The sequence below is a fragment of the Hyperoodon ampullatus genome, assembly GCF_949752795.1.
Source record: "Hyperoodon ampullatus genome assembly, chromosome: 5".
In the NCBI taxonomy this organism is placed as follows: Eukaryota; Metazoa; Chordata; class Mammalia; order Artiodactyla; family Ziphiidae; genus Hyperoodon; species Hyperoodon ampullatus.
Window position 1 is genome coordinate 100,980,083 of NC_136918.1, and position 18,007 is coordinate 100,998,089.

The window sequence follows — 18,007 nt, forward strand, 5'->3', positions numbered from 1 at the left end:
TTATGGGACATAACACTTCATAAAGTTGTCATATAGGTGCCATGGTTTTTTTGTTCAAAACTAACCCTGTTCCTGCTTTGGCATTAATTAAATTAATTAATTAATCAATTAACTTTATTTTTGGCTGTGTTGGGTCTTCGTTGCTGCGTGCGGGTTTTCTCTAGCTGCGGCAAGCGGGGCCTACTCTTCATTGTGGTACGTGGGCTTCTCATTGCAGTGGCTTCTCTTGTTGTGGAGCATGGGCTGTATGCATGCTGGTTTCAGTAGCTGTGGCGTGAGAGCTTCAGTAGTTGTGGCACGTGGGCTCAGTAGTTGTGGCTCTTGGGCTCTAGAGCACAGGCTCAGTAGTTGTGGCGCATGGGCTTAGTTGCTCCACAGTATGTGGGATCTTCCCGGACCAGGGCTCAAACCCATGTCCCCTGAATTGGCAGGTGGATTCTTAACCACTGTGCCACCAGGAAAGCCCCTGCTTTGTCATTTCTGTCCTCTGAATAGGGTACCATTCTTTTTCCAGTGATTTAGGTCAGAGATCAGGGAGTCATCTGGGCCTTTGCCTTTCCGGGTGCTCAAAATTAACTTAAGACATGTTGATTCCACCACCTTCATATATTTTAAATCTGCTCCAGTTTTAATCCTCTCTTCAAATGATTTATTTTTCATTTTGATCACTGCAACAACCGCCTAACTAGTCTTTTTGTCTCCCCTTTTCCTCCCTCAATCATCTCCCGTAGTGCACCCAAAGCAATCCTGCTGATGTGAAACTGTGATCACGTTCCTGAAATTCTGCAGTGGCCCACCATGACCCTGGCTCTCAGTCCTCACCTCTGGCTGCATCCTGTTTCCCCTTTGCTTTGGCCACTACAAAACACTTGCAGTCTCTCAGCTGGGCAAGCCGAGTTCAAGAGCAGGAACTGTTTCTTTTTTCCATATGTTCCCAGCATCTAAAACAATGCTTTGTCAAGTCAAAGAGTGAGCTCCAATTGTCATATATGTGACCTATGAAAGCTTTACATTAACCTTTATCTTCATTAACATGTCTTTTGTGGGAAGTTTTGTTTTATAGGTATTTCTGATTCCCTAGTCAAGGACTGACAGGGAGCCAGGAGCATATGGGCTGTTTTGTCTAAAAGACTAAATGAGGTTTATTGTTTTAGGATATGAAGGGGTGATAATTAACTAGAGAGAATTTTGTTAACAGTATGGTTTTATGATAGCTGTAGGCTGTCATCCTTTGGAGAAGAGTTATACAAGGTTATATCCTTATTTTAAAATGTAAGAAGAAAATTTAAAACAAAGTGAAAAAATATGAAAATGACTGCAGTGATAACTTCTATGCAGAGGTAGAAGAAATTAGATGCTGTCAGAAATTATCATCTAAAACCTGGCTGGTTATTCTAAATAGATCATACTGGTTCCTTGTCAATGACACTGCAATTTTTAGCAGCCTAGAATCTACACAAGGCTCAGTTGGGACACGTAGCAGACTGTTCTGCTTTTGCTGAATCTGATGAGTTTTCCAATTGTGTTGACAGTTTCTGAATCAAAGCAGGCAATGTGCACCTTTTATTAAACTAGGCAAACAAGGAGTAGACAGTCAATATGAAGACACTGAGATATCCCTGAACAATACTATTGAACAAGGACTGCTTGGGCTGTGCAGGGAATCACATTATTATAACACTGCTAAACAACTCCTAAAGAGAAGCACATTGAATTTACTTATTTAAAAAGTTATTTTAAAAGAAACTCTCTCAAAATTTTAGCAAGGGCTGAAATGTACACTAGTAAATGGACTGTGAAATGATTTTATTTCTATCTTCCCTCTAAATATTCATGATGGTTTTGTTGATAAATTTAATTCATCAACCTTAATTTCAGGTTGAAGAGGGATGGTGAAGCAAAGAGTCCCAGTATATCCTTACTTTTTGTGATAATGATTACGTGTAGATATTAGGACATTTAGGTTTATAAAACAGTAATACTGAAAACACTGTTAATGTATTTTCCTGATATGCAATATAATGATTGTGTCTGCATAGGCAAAAGAAGAAAAGAAAAAAAGAAAGGAAAGAAGTAGTTATAACATTTATAATATTATACTTATTTTCTTAGTCAATATTTTTCAACATACAGAATTTATAATTCAGTGAAAAACAATCAAAATCCAAATGAAATTCAGTGTACATTAGAAAAAAAGGGGGACAGAGTGATGAAAGAATAAGACACAGAAAGAAAACAATTTTTCCGAAGCTAATTTATAATTTAAATCATTAGGGCATGGAAACCTAAGATTTCCTTTCAAACTTTAAGATGAAGAATTTCTTAAAACCTTACACTTAAGACAGTTCTCTAACCTCATTTTTTGGAAGTTGAAATAGAATGTCAAGGATCTATAAAAATGGAGAGTGCTTGCCCTTAGTAGGTTACCACCTTTCAGATTGTTGAATGAGTGGACAAAATGGGGGAAAATATGAAGTGTAGGATTCATAGGTTAAAAGATTGCTGATGATATGATTTATGGTTTGGAAAATCTTTAGCCCTAACAGTTGAAAGTCACACCTTTTTTTTTTTTCGGCCACATCACACGGCTTGTGGGATCTTAGTTTCCCAGCCAGGGATTGAACCTGGGCCCTCAGCAGTGAAAGTTCTGAGTCCTAAACACTGGACCACCAAGGAATTCCCGAAAGTCACACTTCTTGAGACTGAGATAATTAACACCTTCTAAGCAACTATGCTTCAGTTTTTAAGTAGTGGAAAGAGCATTAGTGAAGGAGTCACCTGAACTGCATCGCTGTCCTAAACAAGCTCTGCTCTTAGGAAAGTCTCTGTCTCCTCATTAAGAAAAGGAAACCGGATTCAGTACTTGTGATTGTACTTTTCAGCTCAAAAAGCTATGTTTCTAGAGTCAGTGAAACTGAAGGCTTAGTCTGCAGGACCTCTGGTAACATCTCTTGATCTCCAAGTTCTGTAGCGTCCAGATCTAGATTTGGCTTCCTTTGAAAGGACTGTTTCCCACAGGGCTCCTGGTGCAGAAAGACAAAAATCCAGATAGGGACAGACTATATCCCAGTAAACTAAGACTAGGAAGATTTGGGGAACCATGATGTTTTTGTTTTGTTTTGTTTTGTTTTTTTTGCGGTATGCGGGCCCCTCACTGCTGTGGCTTCTCCCATTGTGGAGCACAAGCTCCGGACGCACAGGCTCAGCGGCCATGGCTCACGGGCCCAGCCGCTCCGCGGCACGTGGGATCCTCCCGGACCGGGGCACGAACCCGCATCCCCTGCATCGGCAGGCGGACCCTCAACCACTGCGCCACCAGGGAGGCCCCTTGTTTTGTTTTCTTAATTGGGGTATAGTTGCTTTACAATATTGTGTTAGTGTCTGATGTACAACAAAGTGAATCAGCTATATGTATACATATATCCCCTCCCTCTTGGACCTCCTTCCCAACCCCCCATCCCACCCATCTAGGTCACCAAAGAGTATGGAGCTGAGCTTCCTGTGCTATACAGCAGGTTCCCACTAGCTATCTATTTTACACATGGTAGTGTATATATGTCAATCCCAATTCCCAATTCATCCCAGCCCCTCTCCCCATTCTCCTATGTCCACATGTCCATTCTCTATGTCTGTGTCTCTATTTCTGCCCTGCAAATAGGTTCATCTGTACCATTTTTCTAGATTCCACATATATGCATTAATATATGATATTTGTTTTTCTCTTCTGACTTACTTCACTCTGTATGACAGACTCTAGGTCCATCCACATCTCTACAAATGAGCCAATTTCATTCCTTTTTATGGCTGAGTAATATTGCATTGTATATATGTACCACATCTTCTTTATCCATTCATCTGTTGATGGACATTTAGGTTGTTTCCATGACTTGGCTTTTGTAAATAGTGCTGCAATGAATATTGTGGTGCATGTGTCTTTCTGAATTATGGTTTTATCAGGGTACATTCTGGGTCATATGGTAGCTCTATTTTTAGTTTTTTAAGGAACCTCCATACTGTTCTGCATAGTGGCTGTACCAATTCACATTCCCACCAACAGTACAAGAGAGTTCCCTTTTCTCCACACCCTCTCCAGCATTTATATTGTTTGTAGATTTTTTGATGGTGGCCATTCTGACTGGTGCGAGGTGATACCTCATTGTAGCTTTGATCTGCATTTCTCTAATAGTGATGTTGAGCATCTTTTCATGTGCTTCTTGGCCATCTGCATGTCTTCTTTGGGAAAATGTCTATTTAGGTTTTCTGCCCCCTTTTTGCTTGGGTTGTTTGTTTTTTTGATATTGAGCTGCATGAGCTGTTTGTATATTTTGTAGATTAATCCCTTGTCAGCTGCTTCATTTGAAAATATTTTCTTCCATTCTGAGGGTTGTCTTTTCATCTTGTTTATGGTTTCCTTTACTATGCAAAAGCTTTACGTTTAATTAGGTCCCATTTGTTTATTTTTTTTTATTTCCATTACTCTAGGAGGTGGGTCAAAAAAGATCTTGCTGTGGTTTCTGTCAAAGAGTGTTATTCCTAAGTATTCCTCTAAGAGTTTTATAGTGTCTGGTCTTACATTTAGGTCTTTAATCCATTTTGAGTTTATTTTTGTGTGTGATGTTAGGGAGTGTTCTACTTTCATTCTTTTACATGTAGCTGTCCAGTTTTCCAGGCACCACTTACTGAAGAGGCTGTCTTTTCTCCATCATATATTCTTGCCTCCTTTGTCATAGATTAGGTGGCCACAGGTGCATGGGTTTATCTCTGGGCTTTCTATCCTATTCCATTGATCTATATTTCTGTTTCTGCGCCAGTACCATACTGTCTTGATTACTGTAGCTATGTAGTATAGTCTGAAGTCAGGGCGCCTGATTCTTCCAGCTCCATTTTTCTTTCTCAAAATTGCTTTGGCTATTTGGGGTCTTTTGTGTTTCCATACAAATTGTAAAATTTTTTGTTCTTATGGGGAACCATGATGTTCACTACTATGCCAGTTCCCCTCAACAAAGTACACTTTTTGGAAGTATAAACACACATTTCAAATCTACTTTTCTGAAATAATTGTTTCTTTAAGAAGACAATGTTCTTAAAACTCAGGCCCATTTTCCCAAGCACTCTCTAGGGGAAAACAGATATTTCTTCATTGATGCATCATTTCAATTTTAGAAAGATAATAGGCAACTTTAATAACATATTTCCTGGGCCCACTAAAAATATCAGAAAGCTATGGAAAAATAGTTTATGAGTACAAAGGAAAAGGGGATTTTAAAATATCCTCTTTGAGACATTTCTCCAAAGAAGAAACACAGATGGCCAATAGGCACAAGAAAAGATGCTCAACATCACTAATTATTAGAGAAATGCAAATCAAAACTACAGTGAGGTATCGCCTCATGCCAGTCAGAATGACCATCATTAAAAAGTCTACAAATAACAAATGCTGGAGAGGGTGTGGAGAAAAGGGAACCCTCTTACAGTGTTGGTGGGAATGTAAGTTGGTGCAGTCATTGTGGAAAACCGTATGGAGGTTCCTCAGAAAACTAAAAATCGAATTACCATATGATCCATAATCCCATTCCTGGGCATATATCCAGACAAAACTATAATTCAAAAAGATGCATGCACCCCTATGTTCATAGCAGCACTATTCACAATAGCCAAGACATGGAACCAACCTAAATGTCCATTGACAGATGAATGGATAAAGAAGATGTGGTACATATATACAGTGGAATACTACTCAGCCATAAAGAAGAACAAAATAATGCCATTTGCAGCAACATGCATGCAACTAGAGATTATTATTCTAAGTAAGTCAGAAAAAGAAAGACAAATACCATATGATATCATTTATATGTGGAATCTAAAAAATGACACAAATGAACCTATCTATGAAACAGAAACAGAATCAGGGACATAGAGAATAGACTGGTGGTTTCCAAGAGGGAGGGAACTGGGAGAGGGTTGGATTGGGAGTTTGGGATTAGCAGATGGTATATACAGAATGGATAACAACAAGGTCCTACTGTATAGCACAGGGAACTATATTCAATATCCTGGGATAAACCATAAAGGAAAAGAATGTATATATATGTATAACTGAGTCACTTTGCTGTATAGCAGTATTAACACAACATTGTAATTCAACTATACTTCAATAAAAAATAAATGTTTTAAAAAAGATATAGAATCTAGCATCTTATAAGAACTTCCTTTACTGTAGCAATCTGGCGTTTTCTACATTTTAAAGATGAACATAATAAAAAGAAGATACTTGTCCTAATTGGCAAAAAAAGAGCCCTCTTTGTAAATATGCTTTAAAGAGAAAAAAAAAATTATAAAAATTATAAGAGCAGTAGACTGTAAATTTCTTCCAAATAGAAATTGAAGGTATAATTAATTTTTTATGAGAATGTTGCTGGTATGTATATAGCTTCTAGCTTTGTGGTTATTTAGAAAAAAAATTTCCCTTGAAAATTATACTGTGTTAGTAGCATACTGGTTATTGGTTTCCTCTACTTGAAACCTTACTATTTGAATTACTTACAATGGTGATTGATTGAATCTCATAATATCCCCTATTACTCTTGCCTCTGTAACAGACGTGCATCATGTTAGTGTAATTAGTATGTATTTAATTAAAATGTTGTCCTTGCCTGTGTACCAATAGTAGGAATTATTGAAAAATTGAGAAAAAGAAGGTCATTTTGAAAATTGCTTTGGTAGAAACACAATCAAACAAGTGCAAAAATTCCCTCTGTAATATGGAAGGTTGAAATAATGGGAATGGGCCTTTAGCAGTTTACTGTATCTTACACAGATCATTACACAAGGACCATTACATAATAAAGTAGAGTTTGGAAAATCTAATCAGTGACAAAAATTGGAAATGACTGGACTCTCTGAGTCATAAAATTATACTGCATTTGAGGTAAGTGGATTCTACACATCCACCATTCTTGGCTGAAATACTGACCTATAATTGAGAAAGGTTATACAATTATGAAGACAAATACAAAATATGGTAAAAGGTTATTTTCTTCCTTCTCAAATTTTGAAAAGAGGGATCAATTCAGGTAAGGTCAAAAGGTTATTTCTAACCACATCATCTCTATAAAAAAGTATCCTAAAGCTGAACTCTAATTTTTTTCTTCAGGTAAGTTTCAGAAAGCAATCTAAAGCAAAACTCACTATTATATAAAAGCTTTTGAAAAGTAAGGAGAAAAAAACTCCAAAACACTGAAGCAGTATTATGTTTCCTACTAAACCTCAAATGAGATGTTCTCTCATAGTGGTTCTCTTTTTGGGAAACTGAACTAGCTGAGTAGCATATACCTAAATGATACCATACCTAGAAGGTATTTGGGCTTCAAATTGCTTCAAGGTGAATCCTTCCTTCCCTCCCTCCCTCCCTCCCTCCCTCCCTCCCTTCCTTCCTTCCTTCCTTCTTCCCTCCCTCCCTTCCTTTCTTTTTCATTCATTCATTCTTTCTTTTTTTTCTAAAACAGCAGCATGTCAGGGAAAAAAACAAAACAAACAAAATCCAAGTCTACAGTCTTGCATTCAGATCATTAGTTTGAGCTAAGTTGCCTCTCATTTATGTGGTGCTAGTTTTTTCCCTATATATTAGCTCTGTGGGGATTTGATTATTTAATCTTGCCTGCTGTTCATGTTTTGCTTGCATTTTCTTCGGTTAAGCACATTACACAGTGTAAGTGTTGTAAGAACTGCAGTGCCCTTGGTGTCCTCTTTGGAGCCAGTGTAGCTCCTAGCATTACAGTGTACTCCTATTATGTAGTAAACAACAATTATTTTGAACTTGGATGAAAATAACATAGAACATTATCCTGTAATACCTTAAAAAAAAAGAAAAAAATGCTAGAAAACAGCAAGGAACTATACACCTTCAATGTGCCTGTGACATGTTTCTGGTAATAGGCTAAATATATTGATGATTAGAATTTTATTTTAAGCTACTGCCTTAAATATTTTTAAGAAATATAATAAATATAGTACAGTTTATAAATTTTTAACATCAAGATAAAAAATACTGCAGAAAAGATTTATAGTTCCAAACAATAGTGAGTCAATCTACATTCTTTTGCTGACAGGAAACAATGAAAACACTTCTCTTGTGACACAGTGGCATACATAATTAAAGATGCTTTGATCTCATTACGTAGAGCTTGCGTGGTATGGAGACTCCTTTGAAAATTAGACTTCTATGGTATAGCTCAGAGGGTAAAAGCATGCACTTAGGAGTAAGTAAGGGGCTTCAACTTCAGTTCTATCGTTAACCATCTAGTAACCTTGGGTAAGTTGTTTAAACTTTCTAGAAAGCCTTGTATCTACAAATGGGAGTAAAAAGAGTATCTATCTTAAATAATTATTTTGAGGATTAAATGAGCCAATATGCTAAAATATTTGGCTCATAATAAATTCAGAAATTGCAAGCTATGATTATTACCTTTGATTAATTAAATACCTTCTAATGTAGCAGGTGCTTTATATATATTATCTTTCACTTTTTCAAATCCTGCAGTTGAGTAATTTAAACCCCAGTATAGACAGTATCTCAGAAAGCTGAATCCACTTGCCTAAGATTACATGGCCAGTGAACTGCAGAGCTGAGATTTCAACCCCGGTCTTTCTAGCTCTAAAGCAGTGGCTTCTAACTGGGAGTGAGTTTTATACCCCATCTCTGACTAGGCAATGTTTGGGGGCAGTTTCGGTTGTCATGACTGGGAGGGTGCTACTCGCACCTAGTGGGTAGAGGCCGGGGATGGTATGAAAGATGCACAGGACAGCACCCCTGCTCGCACACCACAACAAAGGATTATTTGGCCCAACAGTAGTTCTGAGGTTGTGAAACCCTGCTCTAAAGTTCTCATGATCTTTCCACTACACCTGCTGCTGCACTAGAATATAATGATGCACAGTGTTAATATTTTGGTGCCATTTGATACAGCAATAAATAAAACTGCTCTTGAAAACAATGCACAGAAAATAATACTATAGTATATCTCTGGCAGCACAACTGCTTTCCTTTGGGGACTTCCTCCCTCACTCTATGTGATTATGGGGAAATTGCCAATCACAGTGCTCCACCCAACTCCGAAAGCACATGCTGGTACCTAAACCTTGCTGGGCCGATCATAGTGTCCATTCCCTGGCATGGTTTTGGCTCAGAGTTGGGTAGAGCCCTAACACAGCCAACCAGTCTTCTCTGGGATTGGCATATGAATTTTCACAGAGAGAAGGTTTCATTCTGCTGAGGTTGCTAAGCTGGAATGCTGAACCCTGCAGCATAAAGAAGAATAAAGCAAAGAAGAAGACCTTTGCAATAGGAGAAAATGAGGTCAATGGACCTAGTGCTTGGGAAGCACTAAAAATCCTGCAGATCCCCGAGATATAGCACTGCTCAACTCCTTCTTAGTCTCATGAATGAAAAAATTTATTCTTACTTAAGTTAGTTCACATTGAGTTTCTGTCATTTATAATCAAAAGTACCTTGAATAATAGAGTATGTATGCTTTTTTGGCATATGCTAAAAAATAGCTATGTTGCATTCACACAATGTTGTTTATATTAAAAAGGAAAAGAAGGCCTGAGGTCTAGCCTTGAGGAGTGTACATTCTACTTGGGGGCAGGGGCAAGACTTAGAAATGCCAGAACTTCATCTCCTCACCTACACAGCAGGCTCCTTGGCAGTGGGGGCTGGATTTTCTAGTTCTCCATCCCCATCCACATGCCCAGTGACTGGCATGTGTTCAACAGTAACTGCTGAAAGGCTAAGCAGATGGCACCTACCGTTACGTCTGGTATGTCTTTTATGGACTAGTCCTGGGTACTCTGTGTTTTCTCATTTCCTTATGTACATTCCTAATGTACATTACCACTGACCTTTGGGAAAATCATTATATTATTCATGAAAATAGATTATGCAAACTCAGAATTGTTCATTGCAATGAAATATGCCACAGTCTGCAGAATGGAGGGACTATTTCATGAAAACTAGCTGAAATTTCCTAAACTCATTTAAAATCCTAAAGCATGTTAACATTCCATATTCAACTAAGCCCATAAATTAAACTCACCAAAATGTAATAAAAATACAAAATATTAAAACAGAGCATAGTTGAATTTTTACCGTCTAAAAATGACTTTCCTTATTTAAAATACACCTTGGTTGCGTAAAGTCAAACACAAGACTGAACTTTGATCAAACATGAGAAATGCAGGACAAACAGGAAATAACTAATATTTGGAGAGAGCAGCTTGGAAAATTTTGATTAAGCTATTTCTGCTTCCAAACAGAAATTCTGGTTTCAGGATCTGTCACAGATACGCTGACTTCCAATATGTTAAGCTAAACAGAATTTCAACTCCACTGCAGCAGCAAAAAATATTCACAAGATACATAAAAGATTTTAGCTCTTAGTACTTTCCTCTCCTCTTGTATTGATCTGAGGACCTAGAGGGTTTGGCTTTTTAATTATTTTCCCCAGAACTTTTGTTCTCCTCTTTTCAGATCCTTGCTTGCATATTCTTTGGTAGCCACTCAAAGACCATGAAAATAACCAGCTTAGCCCTTACCTGGTCCTTGAAGAACAACCAAGCTCTGGGTGGAGGGAGCATTCAGCCTTGTGCTGTGGGCATTGGCAACCCTGAATGAATGAGGATGGGCTTAATGTCCAGGAGTCTATTCCTGGCTGCAGCAACGTCTTCTGATTCCAGATATAGTCTTTGTGGCCAAATGAGGTTTAATAGACAGAATGGCTCTGTAAATGGTCATCTTGGACACAGGTCATCAACACACATGGCCAGAATGGCTGGGTGAACTGCTGGGCAAGATCCATGAAGGGAGGAGTTGACAACAGGGCTTGGACTACTCTAGGCAACAGTTAAGAACAATTTACATGGGGGTCTGTGTTGGAAACTACACATTTGGGCTTTTTCTCTCAGAGGCTGCTCTCCTAGAAAATCTGTCTTGCAGTCTGGTATCTTCACTTGTACCTGCTCGGCTCTGTGGAAGTCCTATCAGATTTCTTGTACCTCCACAGAGATTCCTAAACTTGAGAAAAGCACAATCTGAATCATTCCTTTGCTGAGACAAGTATGATAAAACTATTTCTGCAGAGATTATAAAACCATAGCCTGTTACTGTTAAAAGGGATACTAAAAATCATTTAACCTAGTCCTTTCATTGTATTTATTGGTCATGAAACTGAGGCACTTTCATTGTTGAATTATAGTCTACATAACCATGGCCGTGGTTACCAAATTGGTGGTACAATGTACCCCAGGCGGCAAGATGATAATCCAGGAGGCAGGAAAAATAATAGAACTTCTCTTTATGTTTATTTGTCTCATCCTATTGTCTAATAAGAATGACTATGACTTTTATGGCCATAGGAAATGACTGTTACAAATATATTTGGCAATATATATATTTAAAATCAAACTCCTAGCATTTCTTATCTTCCTTTCTTGCTTTTTTCCCCCAAAGCAGTGATTATCAGGTTACATATTATATATTTTACTGATTTACTTTGTTTAAAGTCTGTTTCCCGCTTGCTAGAATATAAACTCAATGAGGGCAAGAGATCACTGGCCCATACACTGTGAACTAAACCACCATGAAAGAGGCAGTTATCCCCTCTTCTCTTCTCCTTGCCCATAACGTCTTCTAAAAGGTTATTAGAATTGTCTTCTAATATCACTGTCAAAGCACTTACTATGTGATTCTAGGGAAATCATGTCACTTCTCTAAGCCTCAGTTTCATAACCAAGTTCAACTCGGGTTGGACTAGATAATCTTTATGGTCCCTTCCAGGTGTAACACTTGTTTTCTGTTGTATCTCCACTTCCTGAAACAGAGAAGGCACCCAATGAATATTTTTTAATGAAAAATGAATACATTAGTACGGTAGTACTTGTATACAATGTGCAAATAAGTATACATGTGTCAGTTGTGAATGCTCAAGAACTTTTTACTGGCAAGGATGTATTATTAGTAAAGTTTGGAGTCCTCTGAGTTAGGCAATTTTTTATCTTACGTCTGTCAGGAAACAGGTTAAGACAAGGATTAATGGAGTACCAGTTAAGGAGGGTACTTGACCTGAAAGCTCTTCTGTGCAGTGAAGACTTTAACTCATTTGGAGGAGGACTTTTTAGTCTAGAGATGTGCTTGAATGGCCTATTTTAGTCATGTCAAAGTAGGACAGGCAGGCAAGCATTATCTTGGGTTAAGAGTGGAGCAGGAACTATGGTGACTGAATCCAGGGCTTCTATTACCTTGGATAACTGGTGAAAGAAAGATGAATTCTTTCTGGGAGAGAAGGGATGAATTTCTGCTTCTGGGGTTCAATTTTAAGAAGAGCTGGAGAGGTGGTCACAAGTTGCCCCAAACAAGGCCCAGAGCCAGGAAAGAGCAACGAGCTCCTTCAAATAAAATTCCCTGAAAGACAGTAAACTCTAGGCAAATGACCTGGATCCAAAAAGTCTAAGTGTTGGGAGTGGAGGAAAGGCTGCTGATTATGGCATACTCTGTACTTAAGGGCAAATGTTCTGCAGGACTGAGCCACCTGGCTTTGTGTTTTGATGATGTACTTTAAAGAGCAAGATTGAGCAGTGTTTTATGACCTTGAACCTGCTGCCATGTAGGTTTCTGGACCTGGTATTCTCCACAGAGTCAGTAGGCACCCACAGGACTGAGCAGGACTCAGCTTCTAAAGTAACACTCCAAGGCAGGGAGAAACAATAGCCATGGTGAGCTAACCAAAACCCAGTCTTCTCTGTGTCTGGCATTCAAAAAGGATAGACCTTCTCTGTCACTGAACAAACCCTTAAGATACTTGGACAACTTGAGGTGGGGGTAAAGTAATGAGTGTGAGGTGTGGAGGGGATGCTCAAGCAATTGAATGGAAAACAGAGAAGAGATGTGACAGGAGTTGACTGTGTTTAGGGATTTTCTATAATCATATAGTCTTTGTTTCCCCTTATGAACATTCAGGATCCCAGCAGAGCTGACTTCCCATTGCCATTGTCTCAGAAACCATTAGATACTTGGAGGAAGCAAACGAGTAGACAAAGTCTTAATTCTGGGATGAGGGAGTGGGATATTAAAATATATTTGCAGCTCTGACAGCACATTTACTTGCATTGTCAGGATACTAGCATATTTTGACTACCGTCTCTACTACCTTGGACAGTCTACAGAGGTCAAATGTGTGTTAACTATCCTGTTCTATAGTTTTATTAGCCACCAGGGTAGTTTTTACAGATAAAACGGAAACAAAACAGATTGCAAAGAGGGTCATGTATCTCAAAAGAACCATACTACATGACACATATTGATAATACATTGCCTGAAAACATTCAATCTTTTTCTACTAAGGAATATCTAGTCTAAATTAGTTTGCTTTTTACAGTGGTACATTAAATTGCTCTAAGGAAGAAATGAAAAGTAAACATGATTCATTGTTTTTTGTCACCTGTAGGCCAAGGCTATTGCATAAGCACAGTCACACTACCTTAGAGTGATATATGTGGAAGTATCAGATGTAAGACATAGATCAGGTACTTACGTGACAAAGTCCATCAGCTGGCCCTTATGACACCAAATACAGCTCAGAGTGAAAGGCTGCTCAAGTTCGGCCACAGACCCTGACAACTCTCAGGAAGATAAGGGCTAATTTGAGTGAGGGCAAAAGGCATATTTCCCCATCAATGCTAATATGTCTGCATTCATAAAATGGCAGTTTAACTATGGGTGGCACTTACGTCTTGGTTAGACATTTCCCAGTAAGGTCTCTCTCCATAGGACATGACCTCCCACATGACAATGCCATAGCTCCATGCATCACTTGCCGAGGAGAATTTTCTGTAGGCAATAGCTTCTGGGGCTGTCCACCTTATGGGTATTTTCCCACCCTGGAAAACAAATTGGAGACTTTTTCAGTTGGGTCACAAGTGTATAAAAGATTGAAGTGGCATTGCAATTAAATATATTTTATTAGAAAGACCTAAACACTGCATGATAGCATTGGCATTTTAAATAAAAATAAAAAGAAACCAGAATAATGTTAAAATGTCAGAAATATATTTCCTATAATAGTTATTCAGTGAAAACAGCTTTAATGGGAAATAAGTCACACTTCAGAAATATTTTATTTCATTCATTAGAGAAATTTATTTTCACTTTAGAATCACACAATTAAATTCACTATCATGCCATTTGAAGAATGTTCCAGATTATAGGACATTAAAGCTAAATATCATTCAACATTCATTAAACATTGTATTGCATGTATAAATAATAATGATAATAAGTTCTAACTTAATTGAAGTCAAATGGTTAAATACAGAATTGAGACTTTTCTCTAAACAATTTAACGTTTATCAGAACTTTATTTCCTTTCCCTTTTGCTCTTTTTCATCTGCTACGATTACGTTTCTTTGAAATTTAAAAATCCTTGAACATTATACAAAAGCCCCTGAAAAAGATATCTTCCTTAGAACTCTATAGTCTGTATTTTTGTTCTACGGTCAAGTTAACATTTGAACATATTAAAGAGACTGAATTGCATGAATTTAGTCTATACTGTTCAGGTACTAAAGTCTGCTATTGCGTTATACTTATTTTTTATCAACACATTACATTTTATCTCTCAAAACGCTCCATAAGTCCCTTCTTACTGTAATGACAAGAATAAAACTATTTACTCATTTGATTTACAATTTTTGAAATCTGCAGCTCTGAACAGCAAGTTGAGCGAAGGAGAGCAACCCTAGCGCCACTAGATGGCGGAAGAGTACAACGAGCGGCTCCCAGACGGCGGTCTCCTACCCCGCGGAGAGGGCTTCTGTTCCCAGCAAATGATATTCGACAGTCAGAAAACCCACCACGATGGAATTGTTTCATCATTATCAGCACTTGCAGGACCACATCATCTGATCACCCGCTGTGCTCAAAGTCTGGTGTTAGGGTGAGTGGGGTGGAGGGAAATAAAGGGTGCATTCTCTGGCTCTTGAGGAATTTAAGGCGAATATCTTTAAAGAGGAAGCCGTTAATCGAGTAACCGAAACACTACTTATTTAGTAATCTAAATGCCACTTACTTGAAGGGAAAAGAGATTCACCCGAAATAGGAATAATTAAGTTTCACAAGGCAAATGAGAACATTAACAGAACCTCACTTTAAAGACCTGTGGCAAGGAATTCTTAAAAGGAACCTTGGGGAAAAATACCTTGAATTCAGTCCCCTCCTTTTACAGGTGAGCAGACTGAGCCCAAGGTTTAGAGATTTAGACTCTTCCCCACACTGTTAAGCACATGGTGTCAACTAATGTTATCATAGTAGTATTGTGGAACATTTATATAAAGATGCAAATATTTCAGCATGGGGGGAAAGTTGGGCCAAACTAACTTTCATGTTTTAACACAGAGTATCTATAACCATATATCACAGTAGTATAACAGAAGGGAGCCTGAAACCTGGGGTTTTCACCTTTTGGGGCAGCACCAAATTAAGAGCAGGAAGTTAGATTTGCAAAGTTGGTGATGGAAGTTTAAGAGGGTGGTGAGTTCGGGATGGGGAGGATTCATTCTTAAACCCGAAGCAGAGTTGCCAGATAAAATATAGGACCCACTGTTAAATTTGAATTTCAGGTAAATAACAAGTACATTTTTTTTTGTATTAGTATCTCCCATACAGGAATTATTTTTTGGTATAAGTACCTCCCAAATATTGCACGAGACATAGTCATACTAAAAAGATATTCATTGTTTACCTGCAGTTCAAATTTAACTTGGCATCCTATATTTTTATTTACTACATTTGGCAACCCTTAACCCAGGGCATTAAAAAAATTCAGAAATGGGAACATTGTAAATGATCCAACAGAACACAGTGTTCTGAAAAAACTAGGTGGTCTATGCCGCAGGAGGGACAAGGCTACTCCGACTTGTATTTGTGCACTCTCACTGCAGCAGCCTTTGTTTTAGTGTGTGTTGTGGCTGAAGCTCCTCAGGCTTGTGGCCCTGCTTTTTGAAGCCACTTAAGTCAGGCTCAGGCTTCTTTCAAATATGGAAGCCACACTTCCAGAGAATAAATACCAAATCTGTAAATGTGACCTCAGAGCAGATGCAAGAGCAGCAGTCTCATCGAGCATTTCTGAATCTGGATATTTCTTGGTCTCTTCTGGCAAACAGTACGTGGAAGTGTGACTTGCTAGTCTGCTGGGCTGTTCCTTTGCTAAATAAATCTTTGTGAGTTCTATTGAGACAGGCTAAAAAACGGAGTTAAGGGTTATTTTATGTGCATTCACTTATAAATGACATCTCATATAAATGAGTCACATATAAATTTATATTTCCTATAACTTTGTATCGCATATAAATGATAACTTTATCACTTTCCTTCCTAAGATTTTACTTTTTTCCTCAAGAGGAAGATATTACAGAATGTTTGATTAATAAGCATTGCTACATGTTATGGACTGAATTGTGTTCCCCCCAGAATTCATATGTTGAAGCATTAACCTTCCATGTGACTGTAGTCTGGAGCTAGGGCCTTTGAAGAGGTCATAAAATTAAATGAGGTCACGAGGGTGGGCCCTAATCCAATATGACTGGTGTCCTTCTTAGAAAGTGAAGAGACACCAGAGGCGTGCAGGCACAGGGAAAAGGCCGTGTGAGGACACAGCAAGAAGGTGACCACCTGCAAGCCAAACAGAGAGTCTCAGGAGAAGCCCAAACTGCCGATACCCTGAATTTGGATGTCCAGACTCCATAACTGTGAAAAATAAATTTTTATTATTTGAGCCACACAGTCTATGGTATTTTGTTATGACATCCCTAACAGACTAATACACTACCCCGATTTAAAAAATCAAAATTTTTTCCCTAAGATGAGCAACCATGCAAAAAGGACAGTACATCTTTATTTCAGATTTTTTCCCCAAGTGTCATATTGTAATGGAAAGTGAGTTAGAATAAATCTTAAAATATTAAGTATGAAAAATTGGCGCAGAAGTTTTAATGTAGGAGATACTATTCTCATTAACAAAAATGCATGGTAACATGAACCTGACAGTATGCACAAACTGCAATAATTCTGAGCATATATGGGATGGAGATAAGAAAGCATTCAAATCTTTTTTTCTAATGGGAGGATCTATACTAGATATAGTTTATATCTAAGTGCAAGATGAGACAGAAAGGAAGATGTACTTAAGATTACTGTATGGTCTGTACTGTTTTTCCTACTTTAGAGGAAACTCCTACTTTAGTTCTTTAAAAAAATTTTTTTTTTTAGTTGAATGGACCAACAAACTCCTGTGGCTTTATCTCATCTACTTATTTTTGCCCATGATCTTGAATCATAGACAGAGGTAATGCACTAAGGTACTTTTTTTTTCCTCAAAGCATTAACCACCAGATGTTTGTTTCAGGTTTCAAGAATGAACAAATAGTACTTTAAATTTGAAATCACAATAATTGGAACATTACATGTTGCTTGGCCATATGTTTGTGAGAAAAAAGAAGTTACCAAAGATACTAATCAAAATGGCTGAATGTAACTCAAAAGTCTTCTCAGTTACTAATACCCCCCTTATGCAGCAAGCTTAATCACTTAGGGAACATAGGAGAAACAGGAAGTAAGCAAACTGGATATCACTACTGAGAAGTTTGTTAGCAAACCTTTTTTCTGTTTTTCAAGTCATATCCAGAGCTTGATTTCTAATAACTAGGTAGGGAGATTGTAGCAGAAAAAGTGCTAAAGGGGGAAGCAGGAGCCCTGTGTGCCTGTAAACTCTATACCCCTCATGGAGTTGTATTCTAGTTGTGTTTAACTCACATCTGAGTTTTAGAACTTAATCCTCTAATCTTCAGCAGAGGGAACAATCAATTGAAATATAGTAAGGTTACAGAGGCTTAATACTAAAACCAAATGGAAAAATTCCATTGAGAAAGAAGAATACAATAAAAATCTCATTTCTCATTC

The 18,007-nt window shown here is 38.0% G+C and overlaps 1 protein-coding gene across 4 annotated transcripts in view; it reads right to left on the bottom strand.

Annotated features, from left to right (window-relative positions):
* Positions 1-18,007, bottom strand: part of EPHA6 (EPH receptor A6) — a gene marked incomplete at both ends in the record, with an annotated part of 853,969 nt that overhangs the window by 19,647 nt on the left and 816,315 nt on the right. For all 4 annotated transcript variants that reach the window (XM_079704141.1, XM_079704139.1, XM_079704140.1 and 1 more), the window contains one exon: positions 13,783-13,932. In XM_079704141.1, the coding sequence (XP_079560267.1) occupies positions 13,783-13,932 (150 nt within the window). The remainder of the gene's footprint in view (positions 1-13,782; positions 13,933-18,007) is intronic.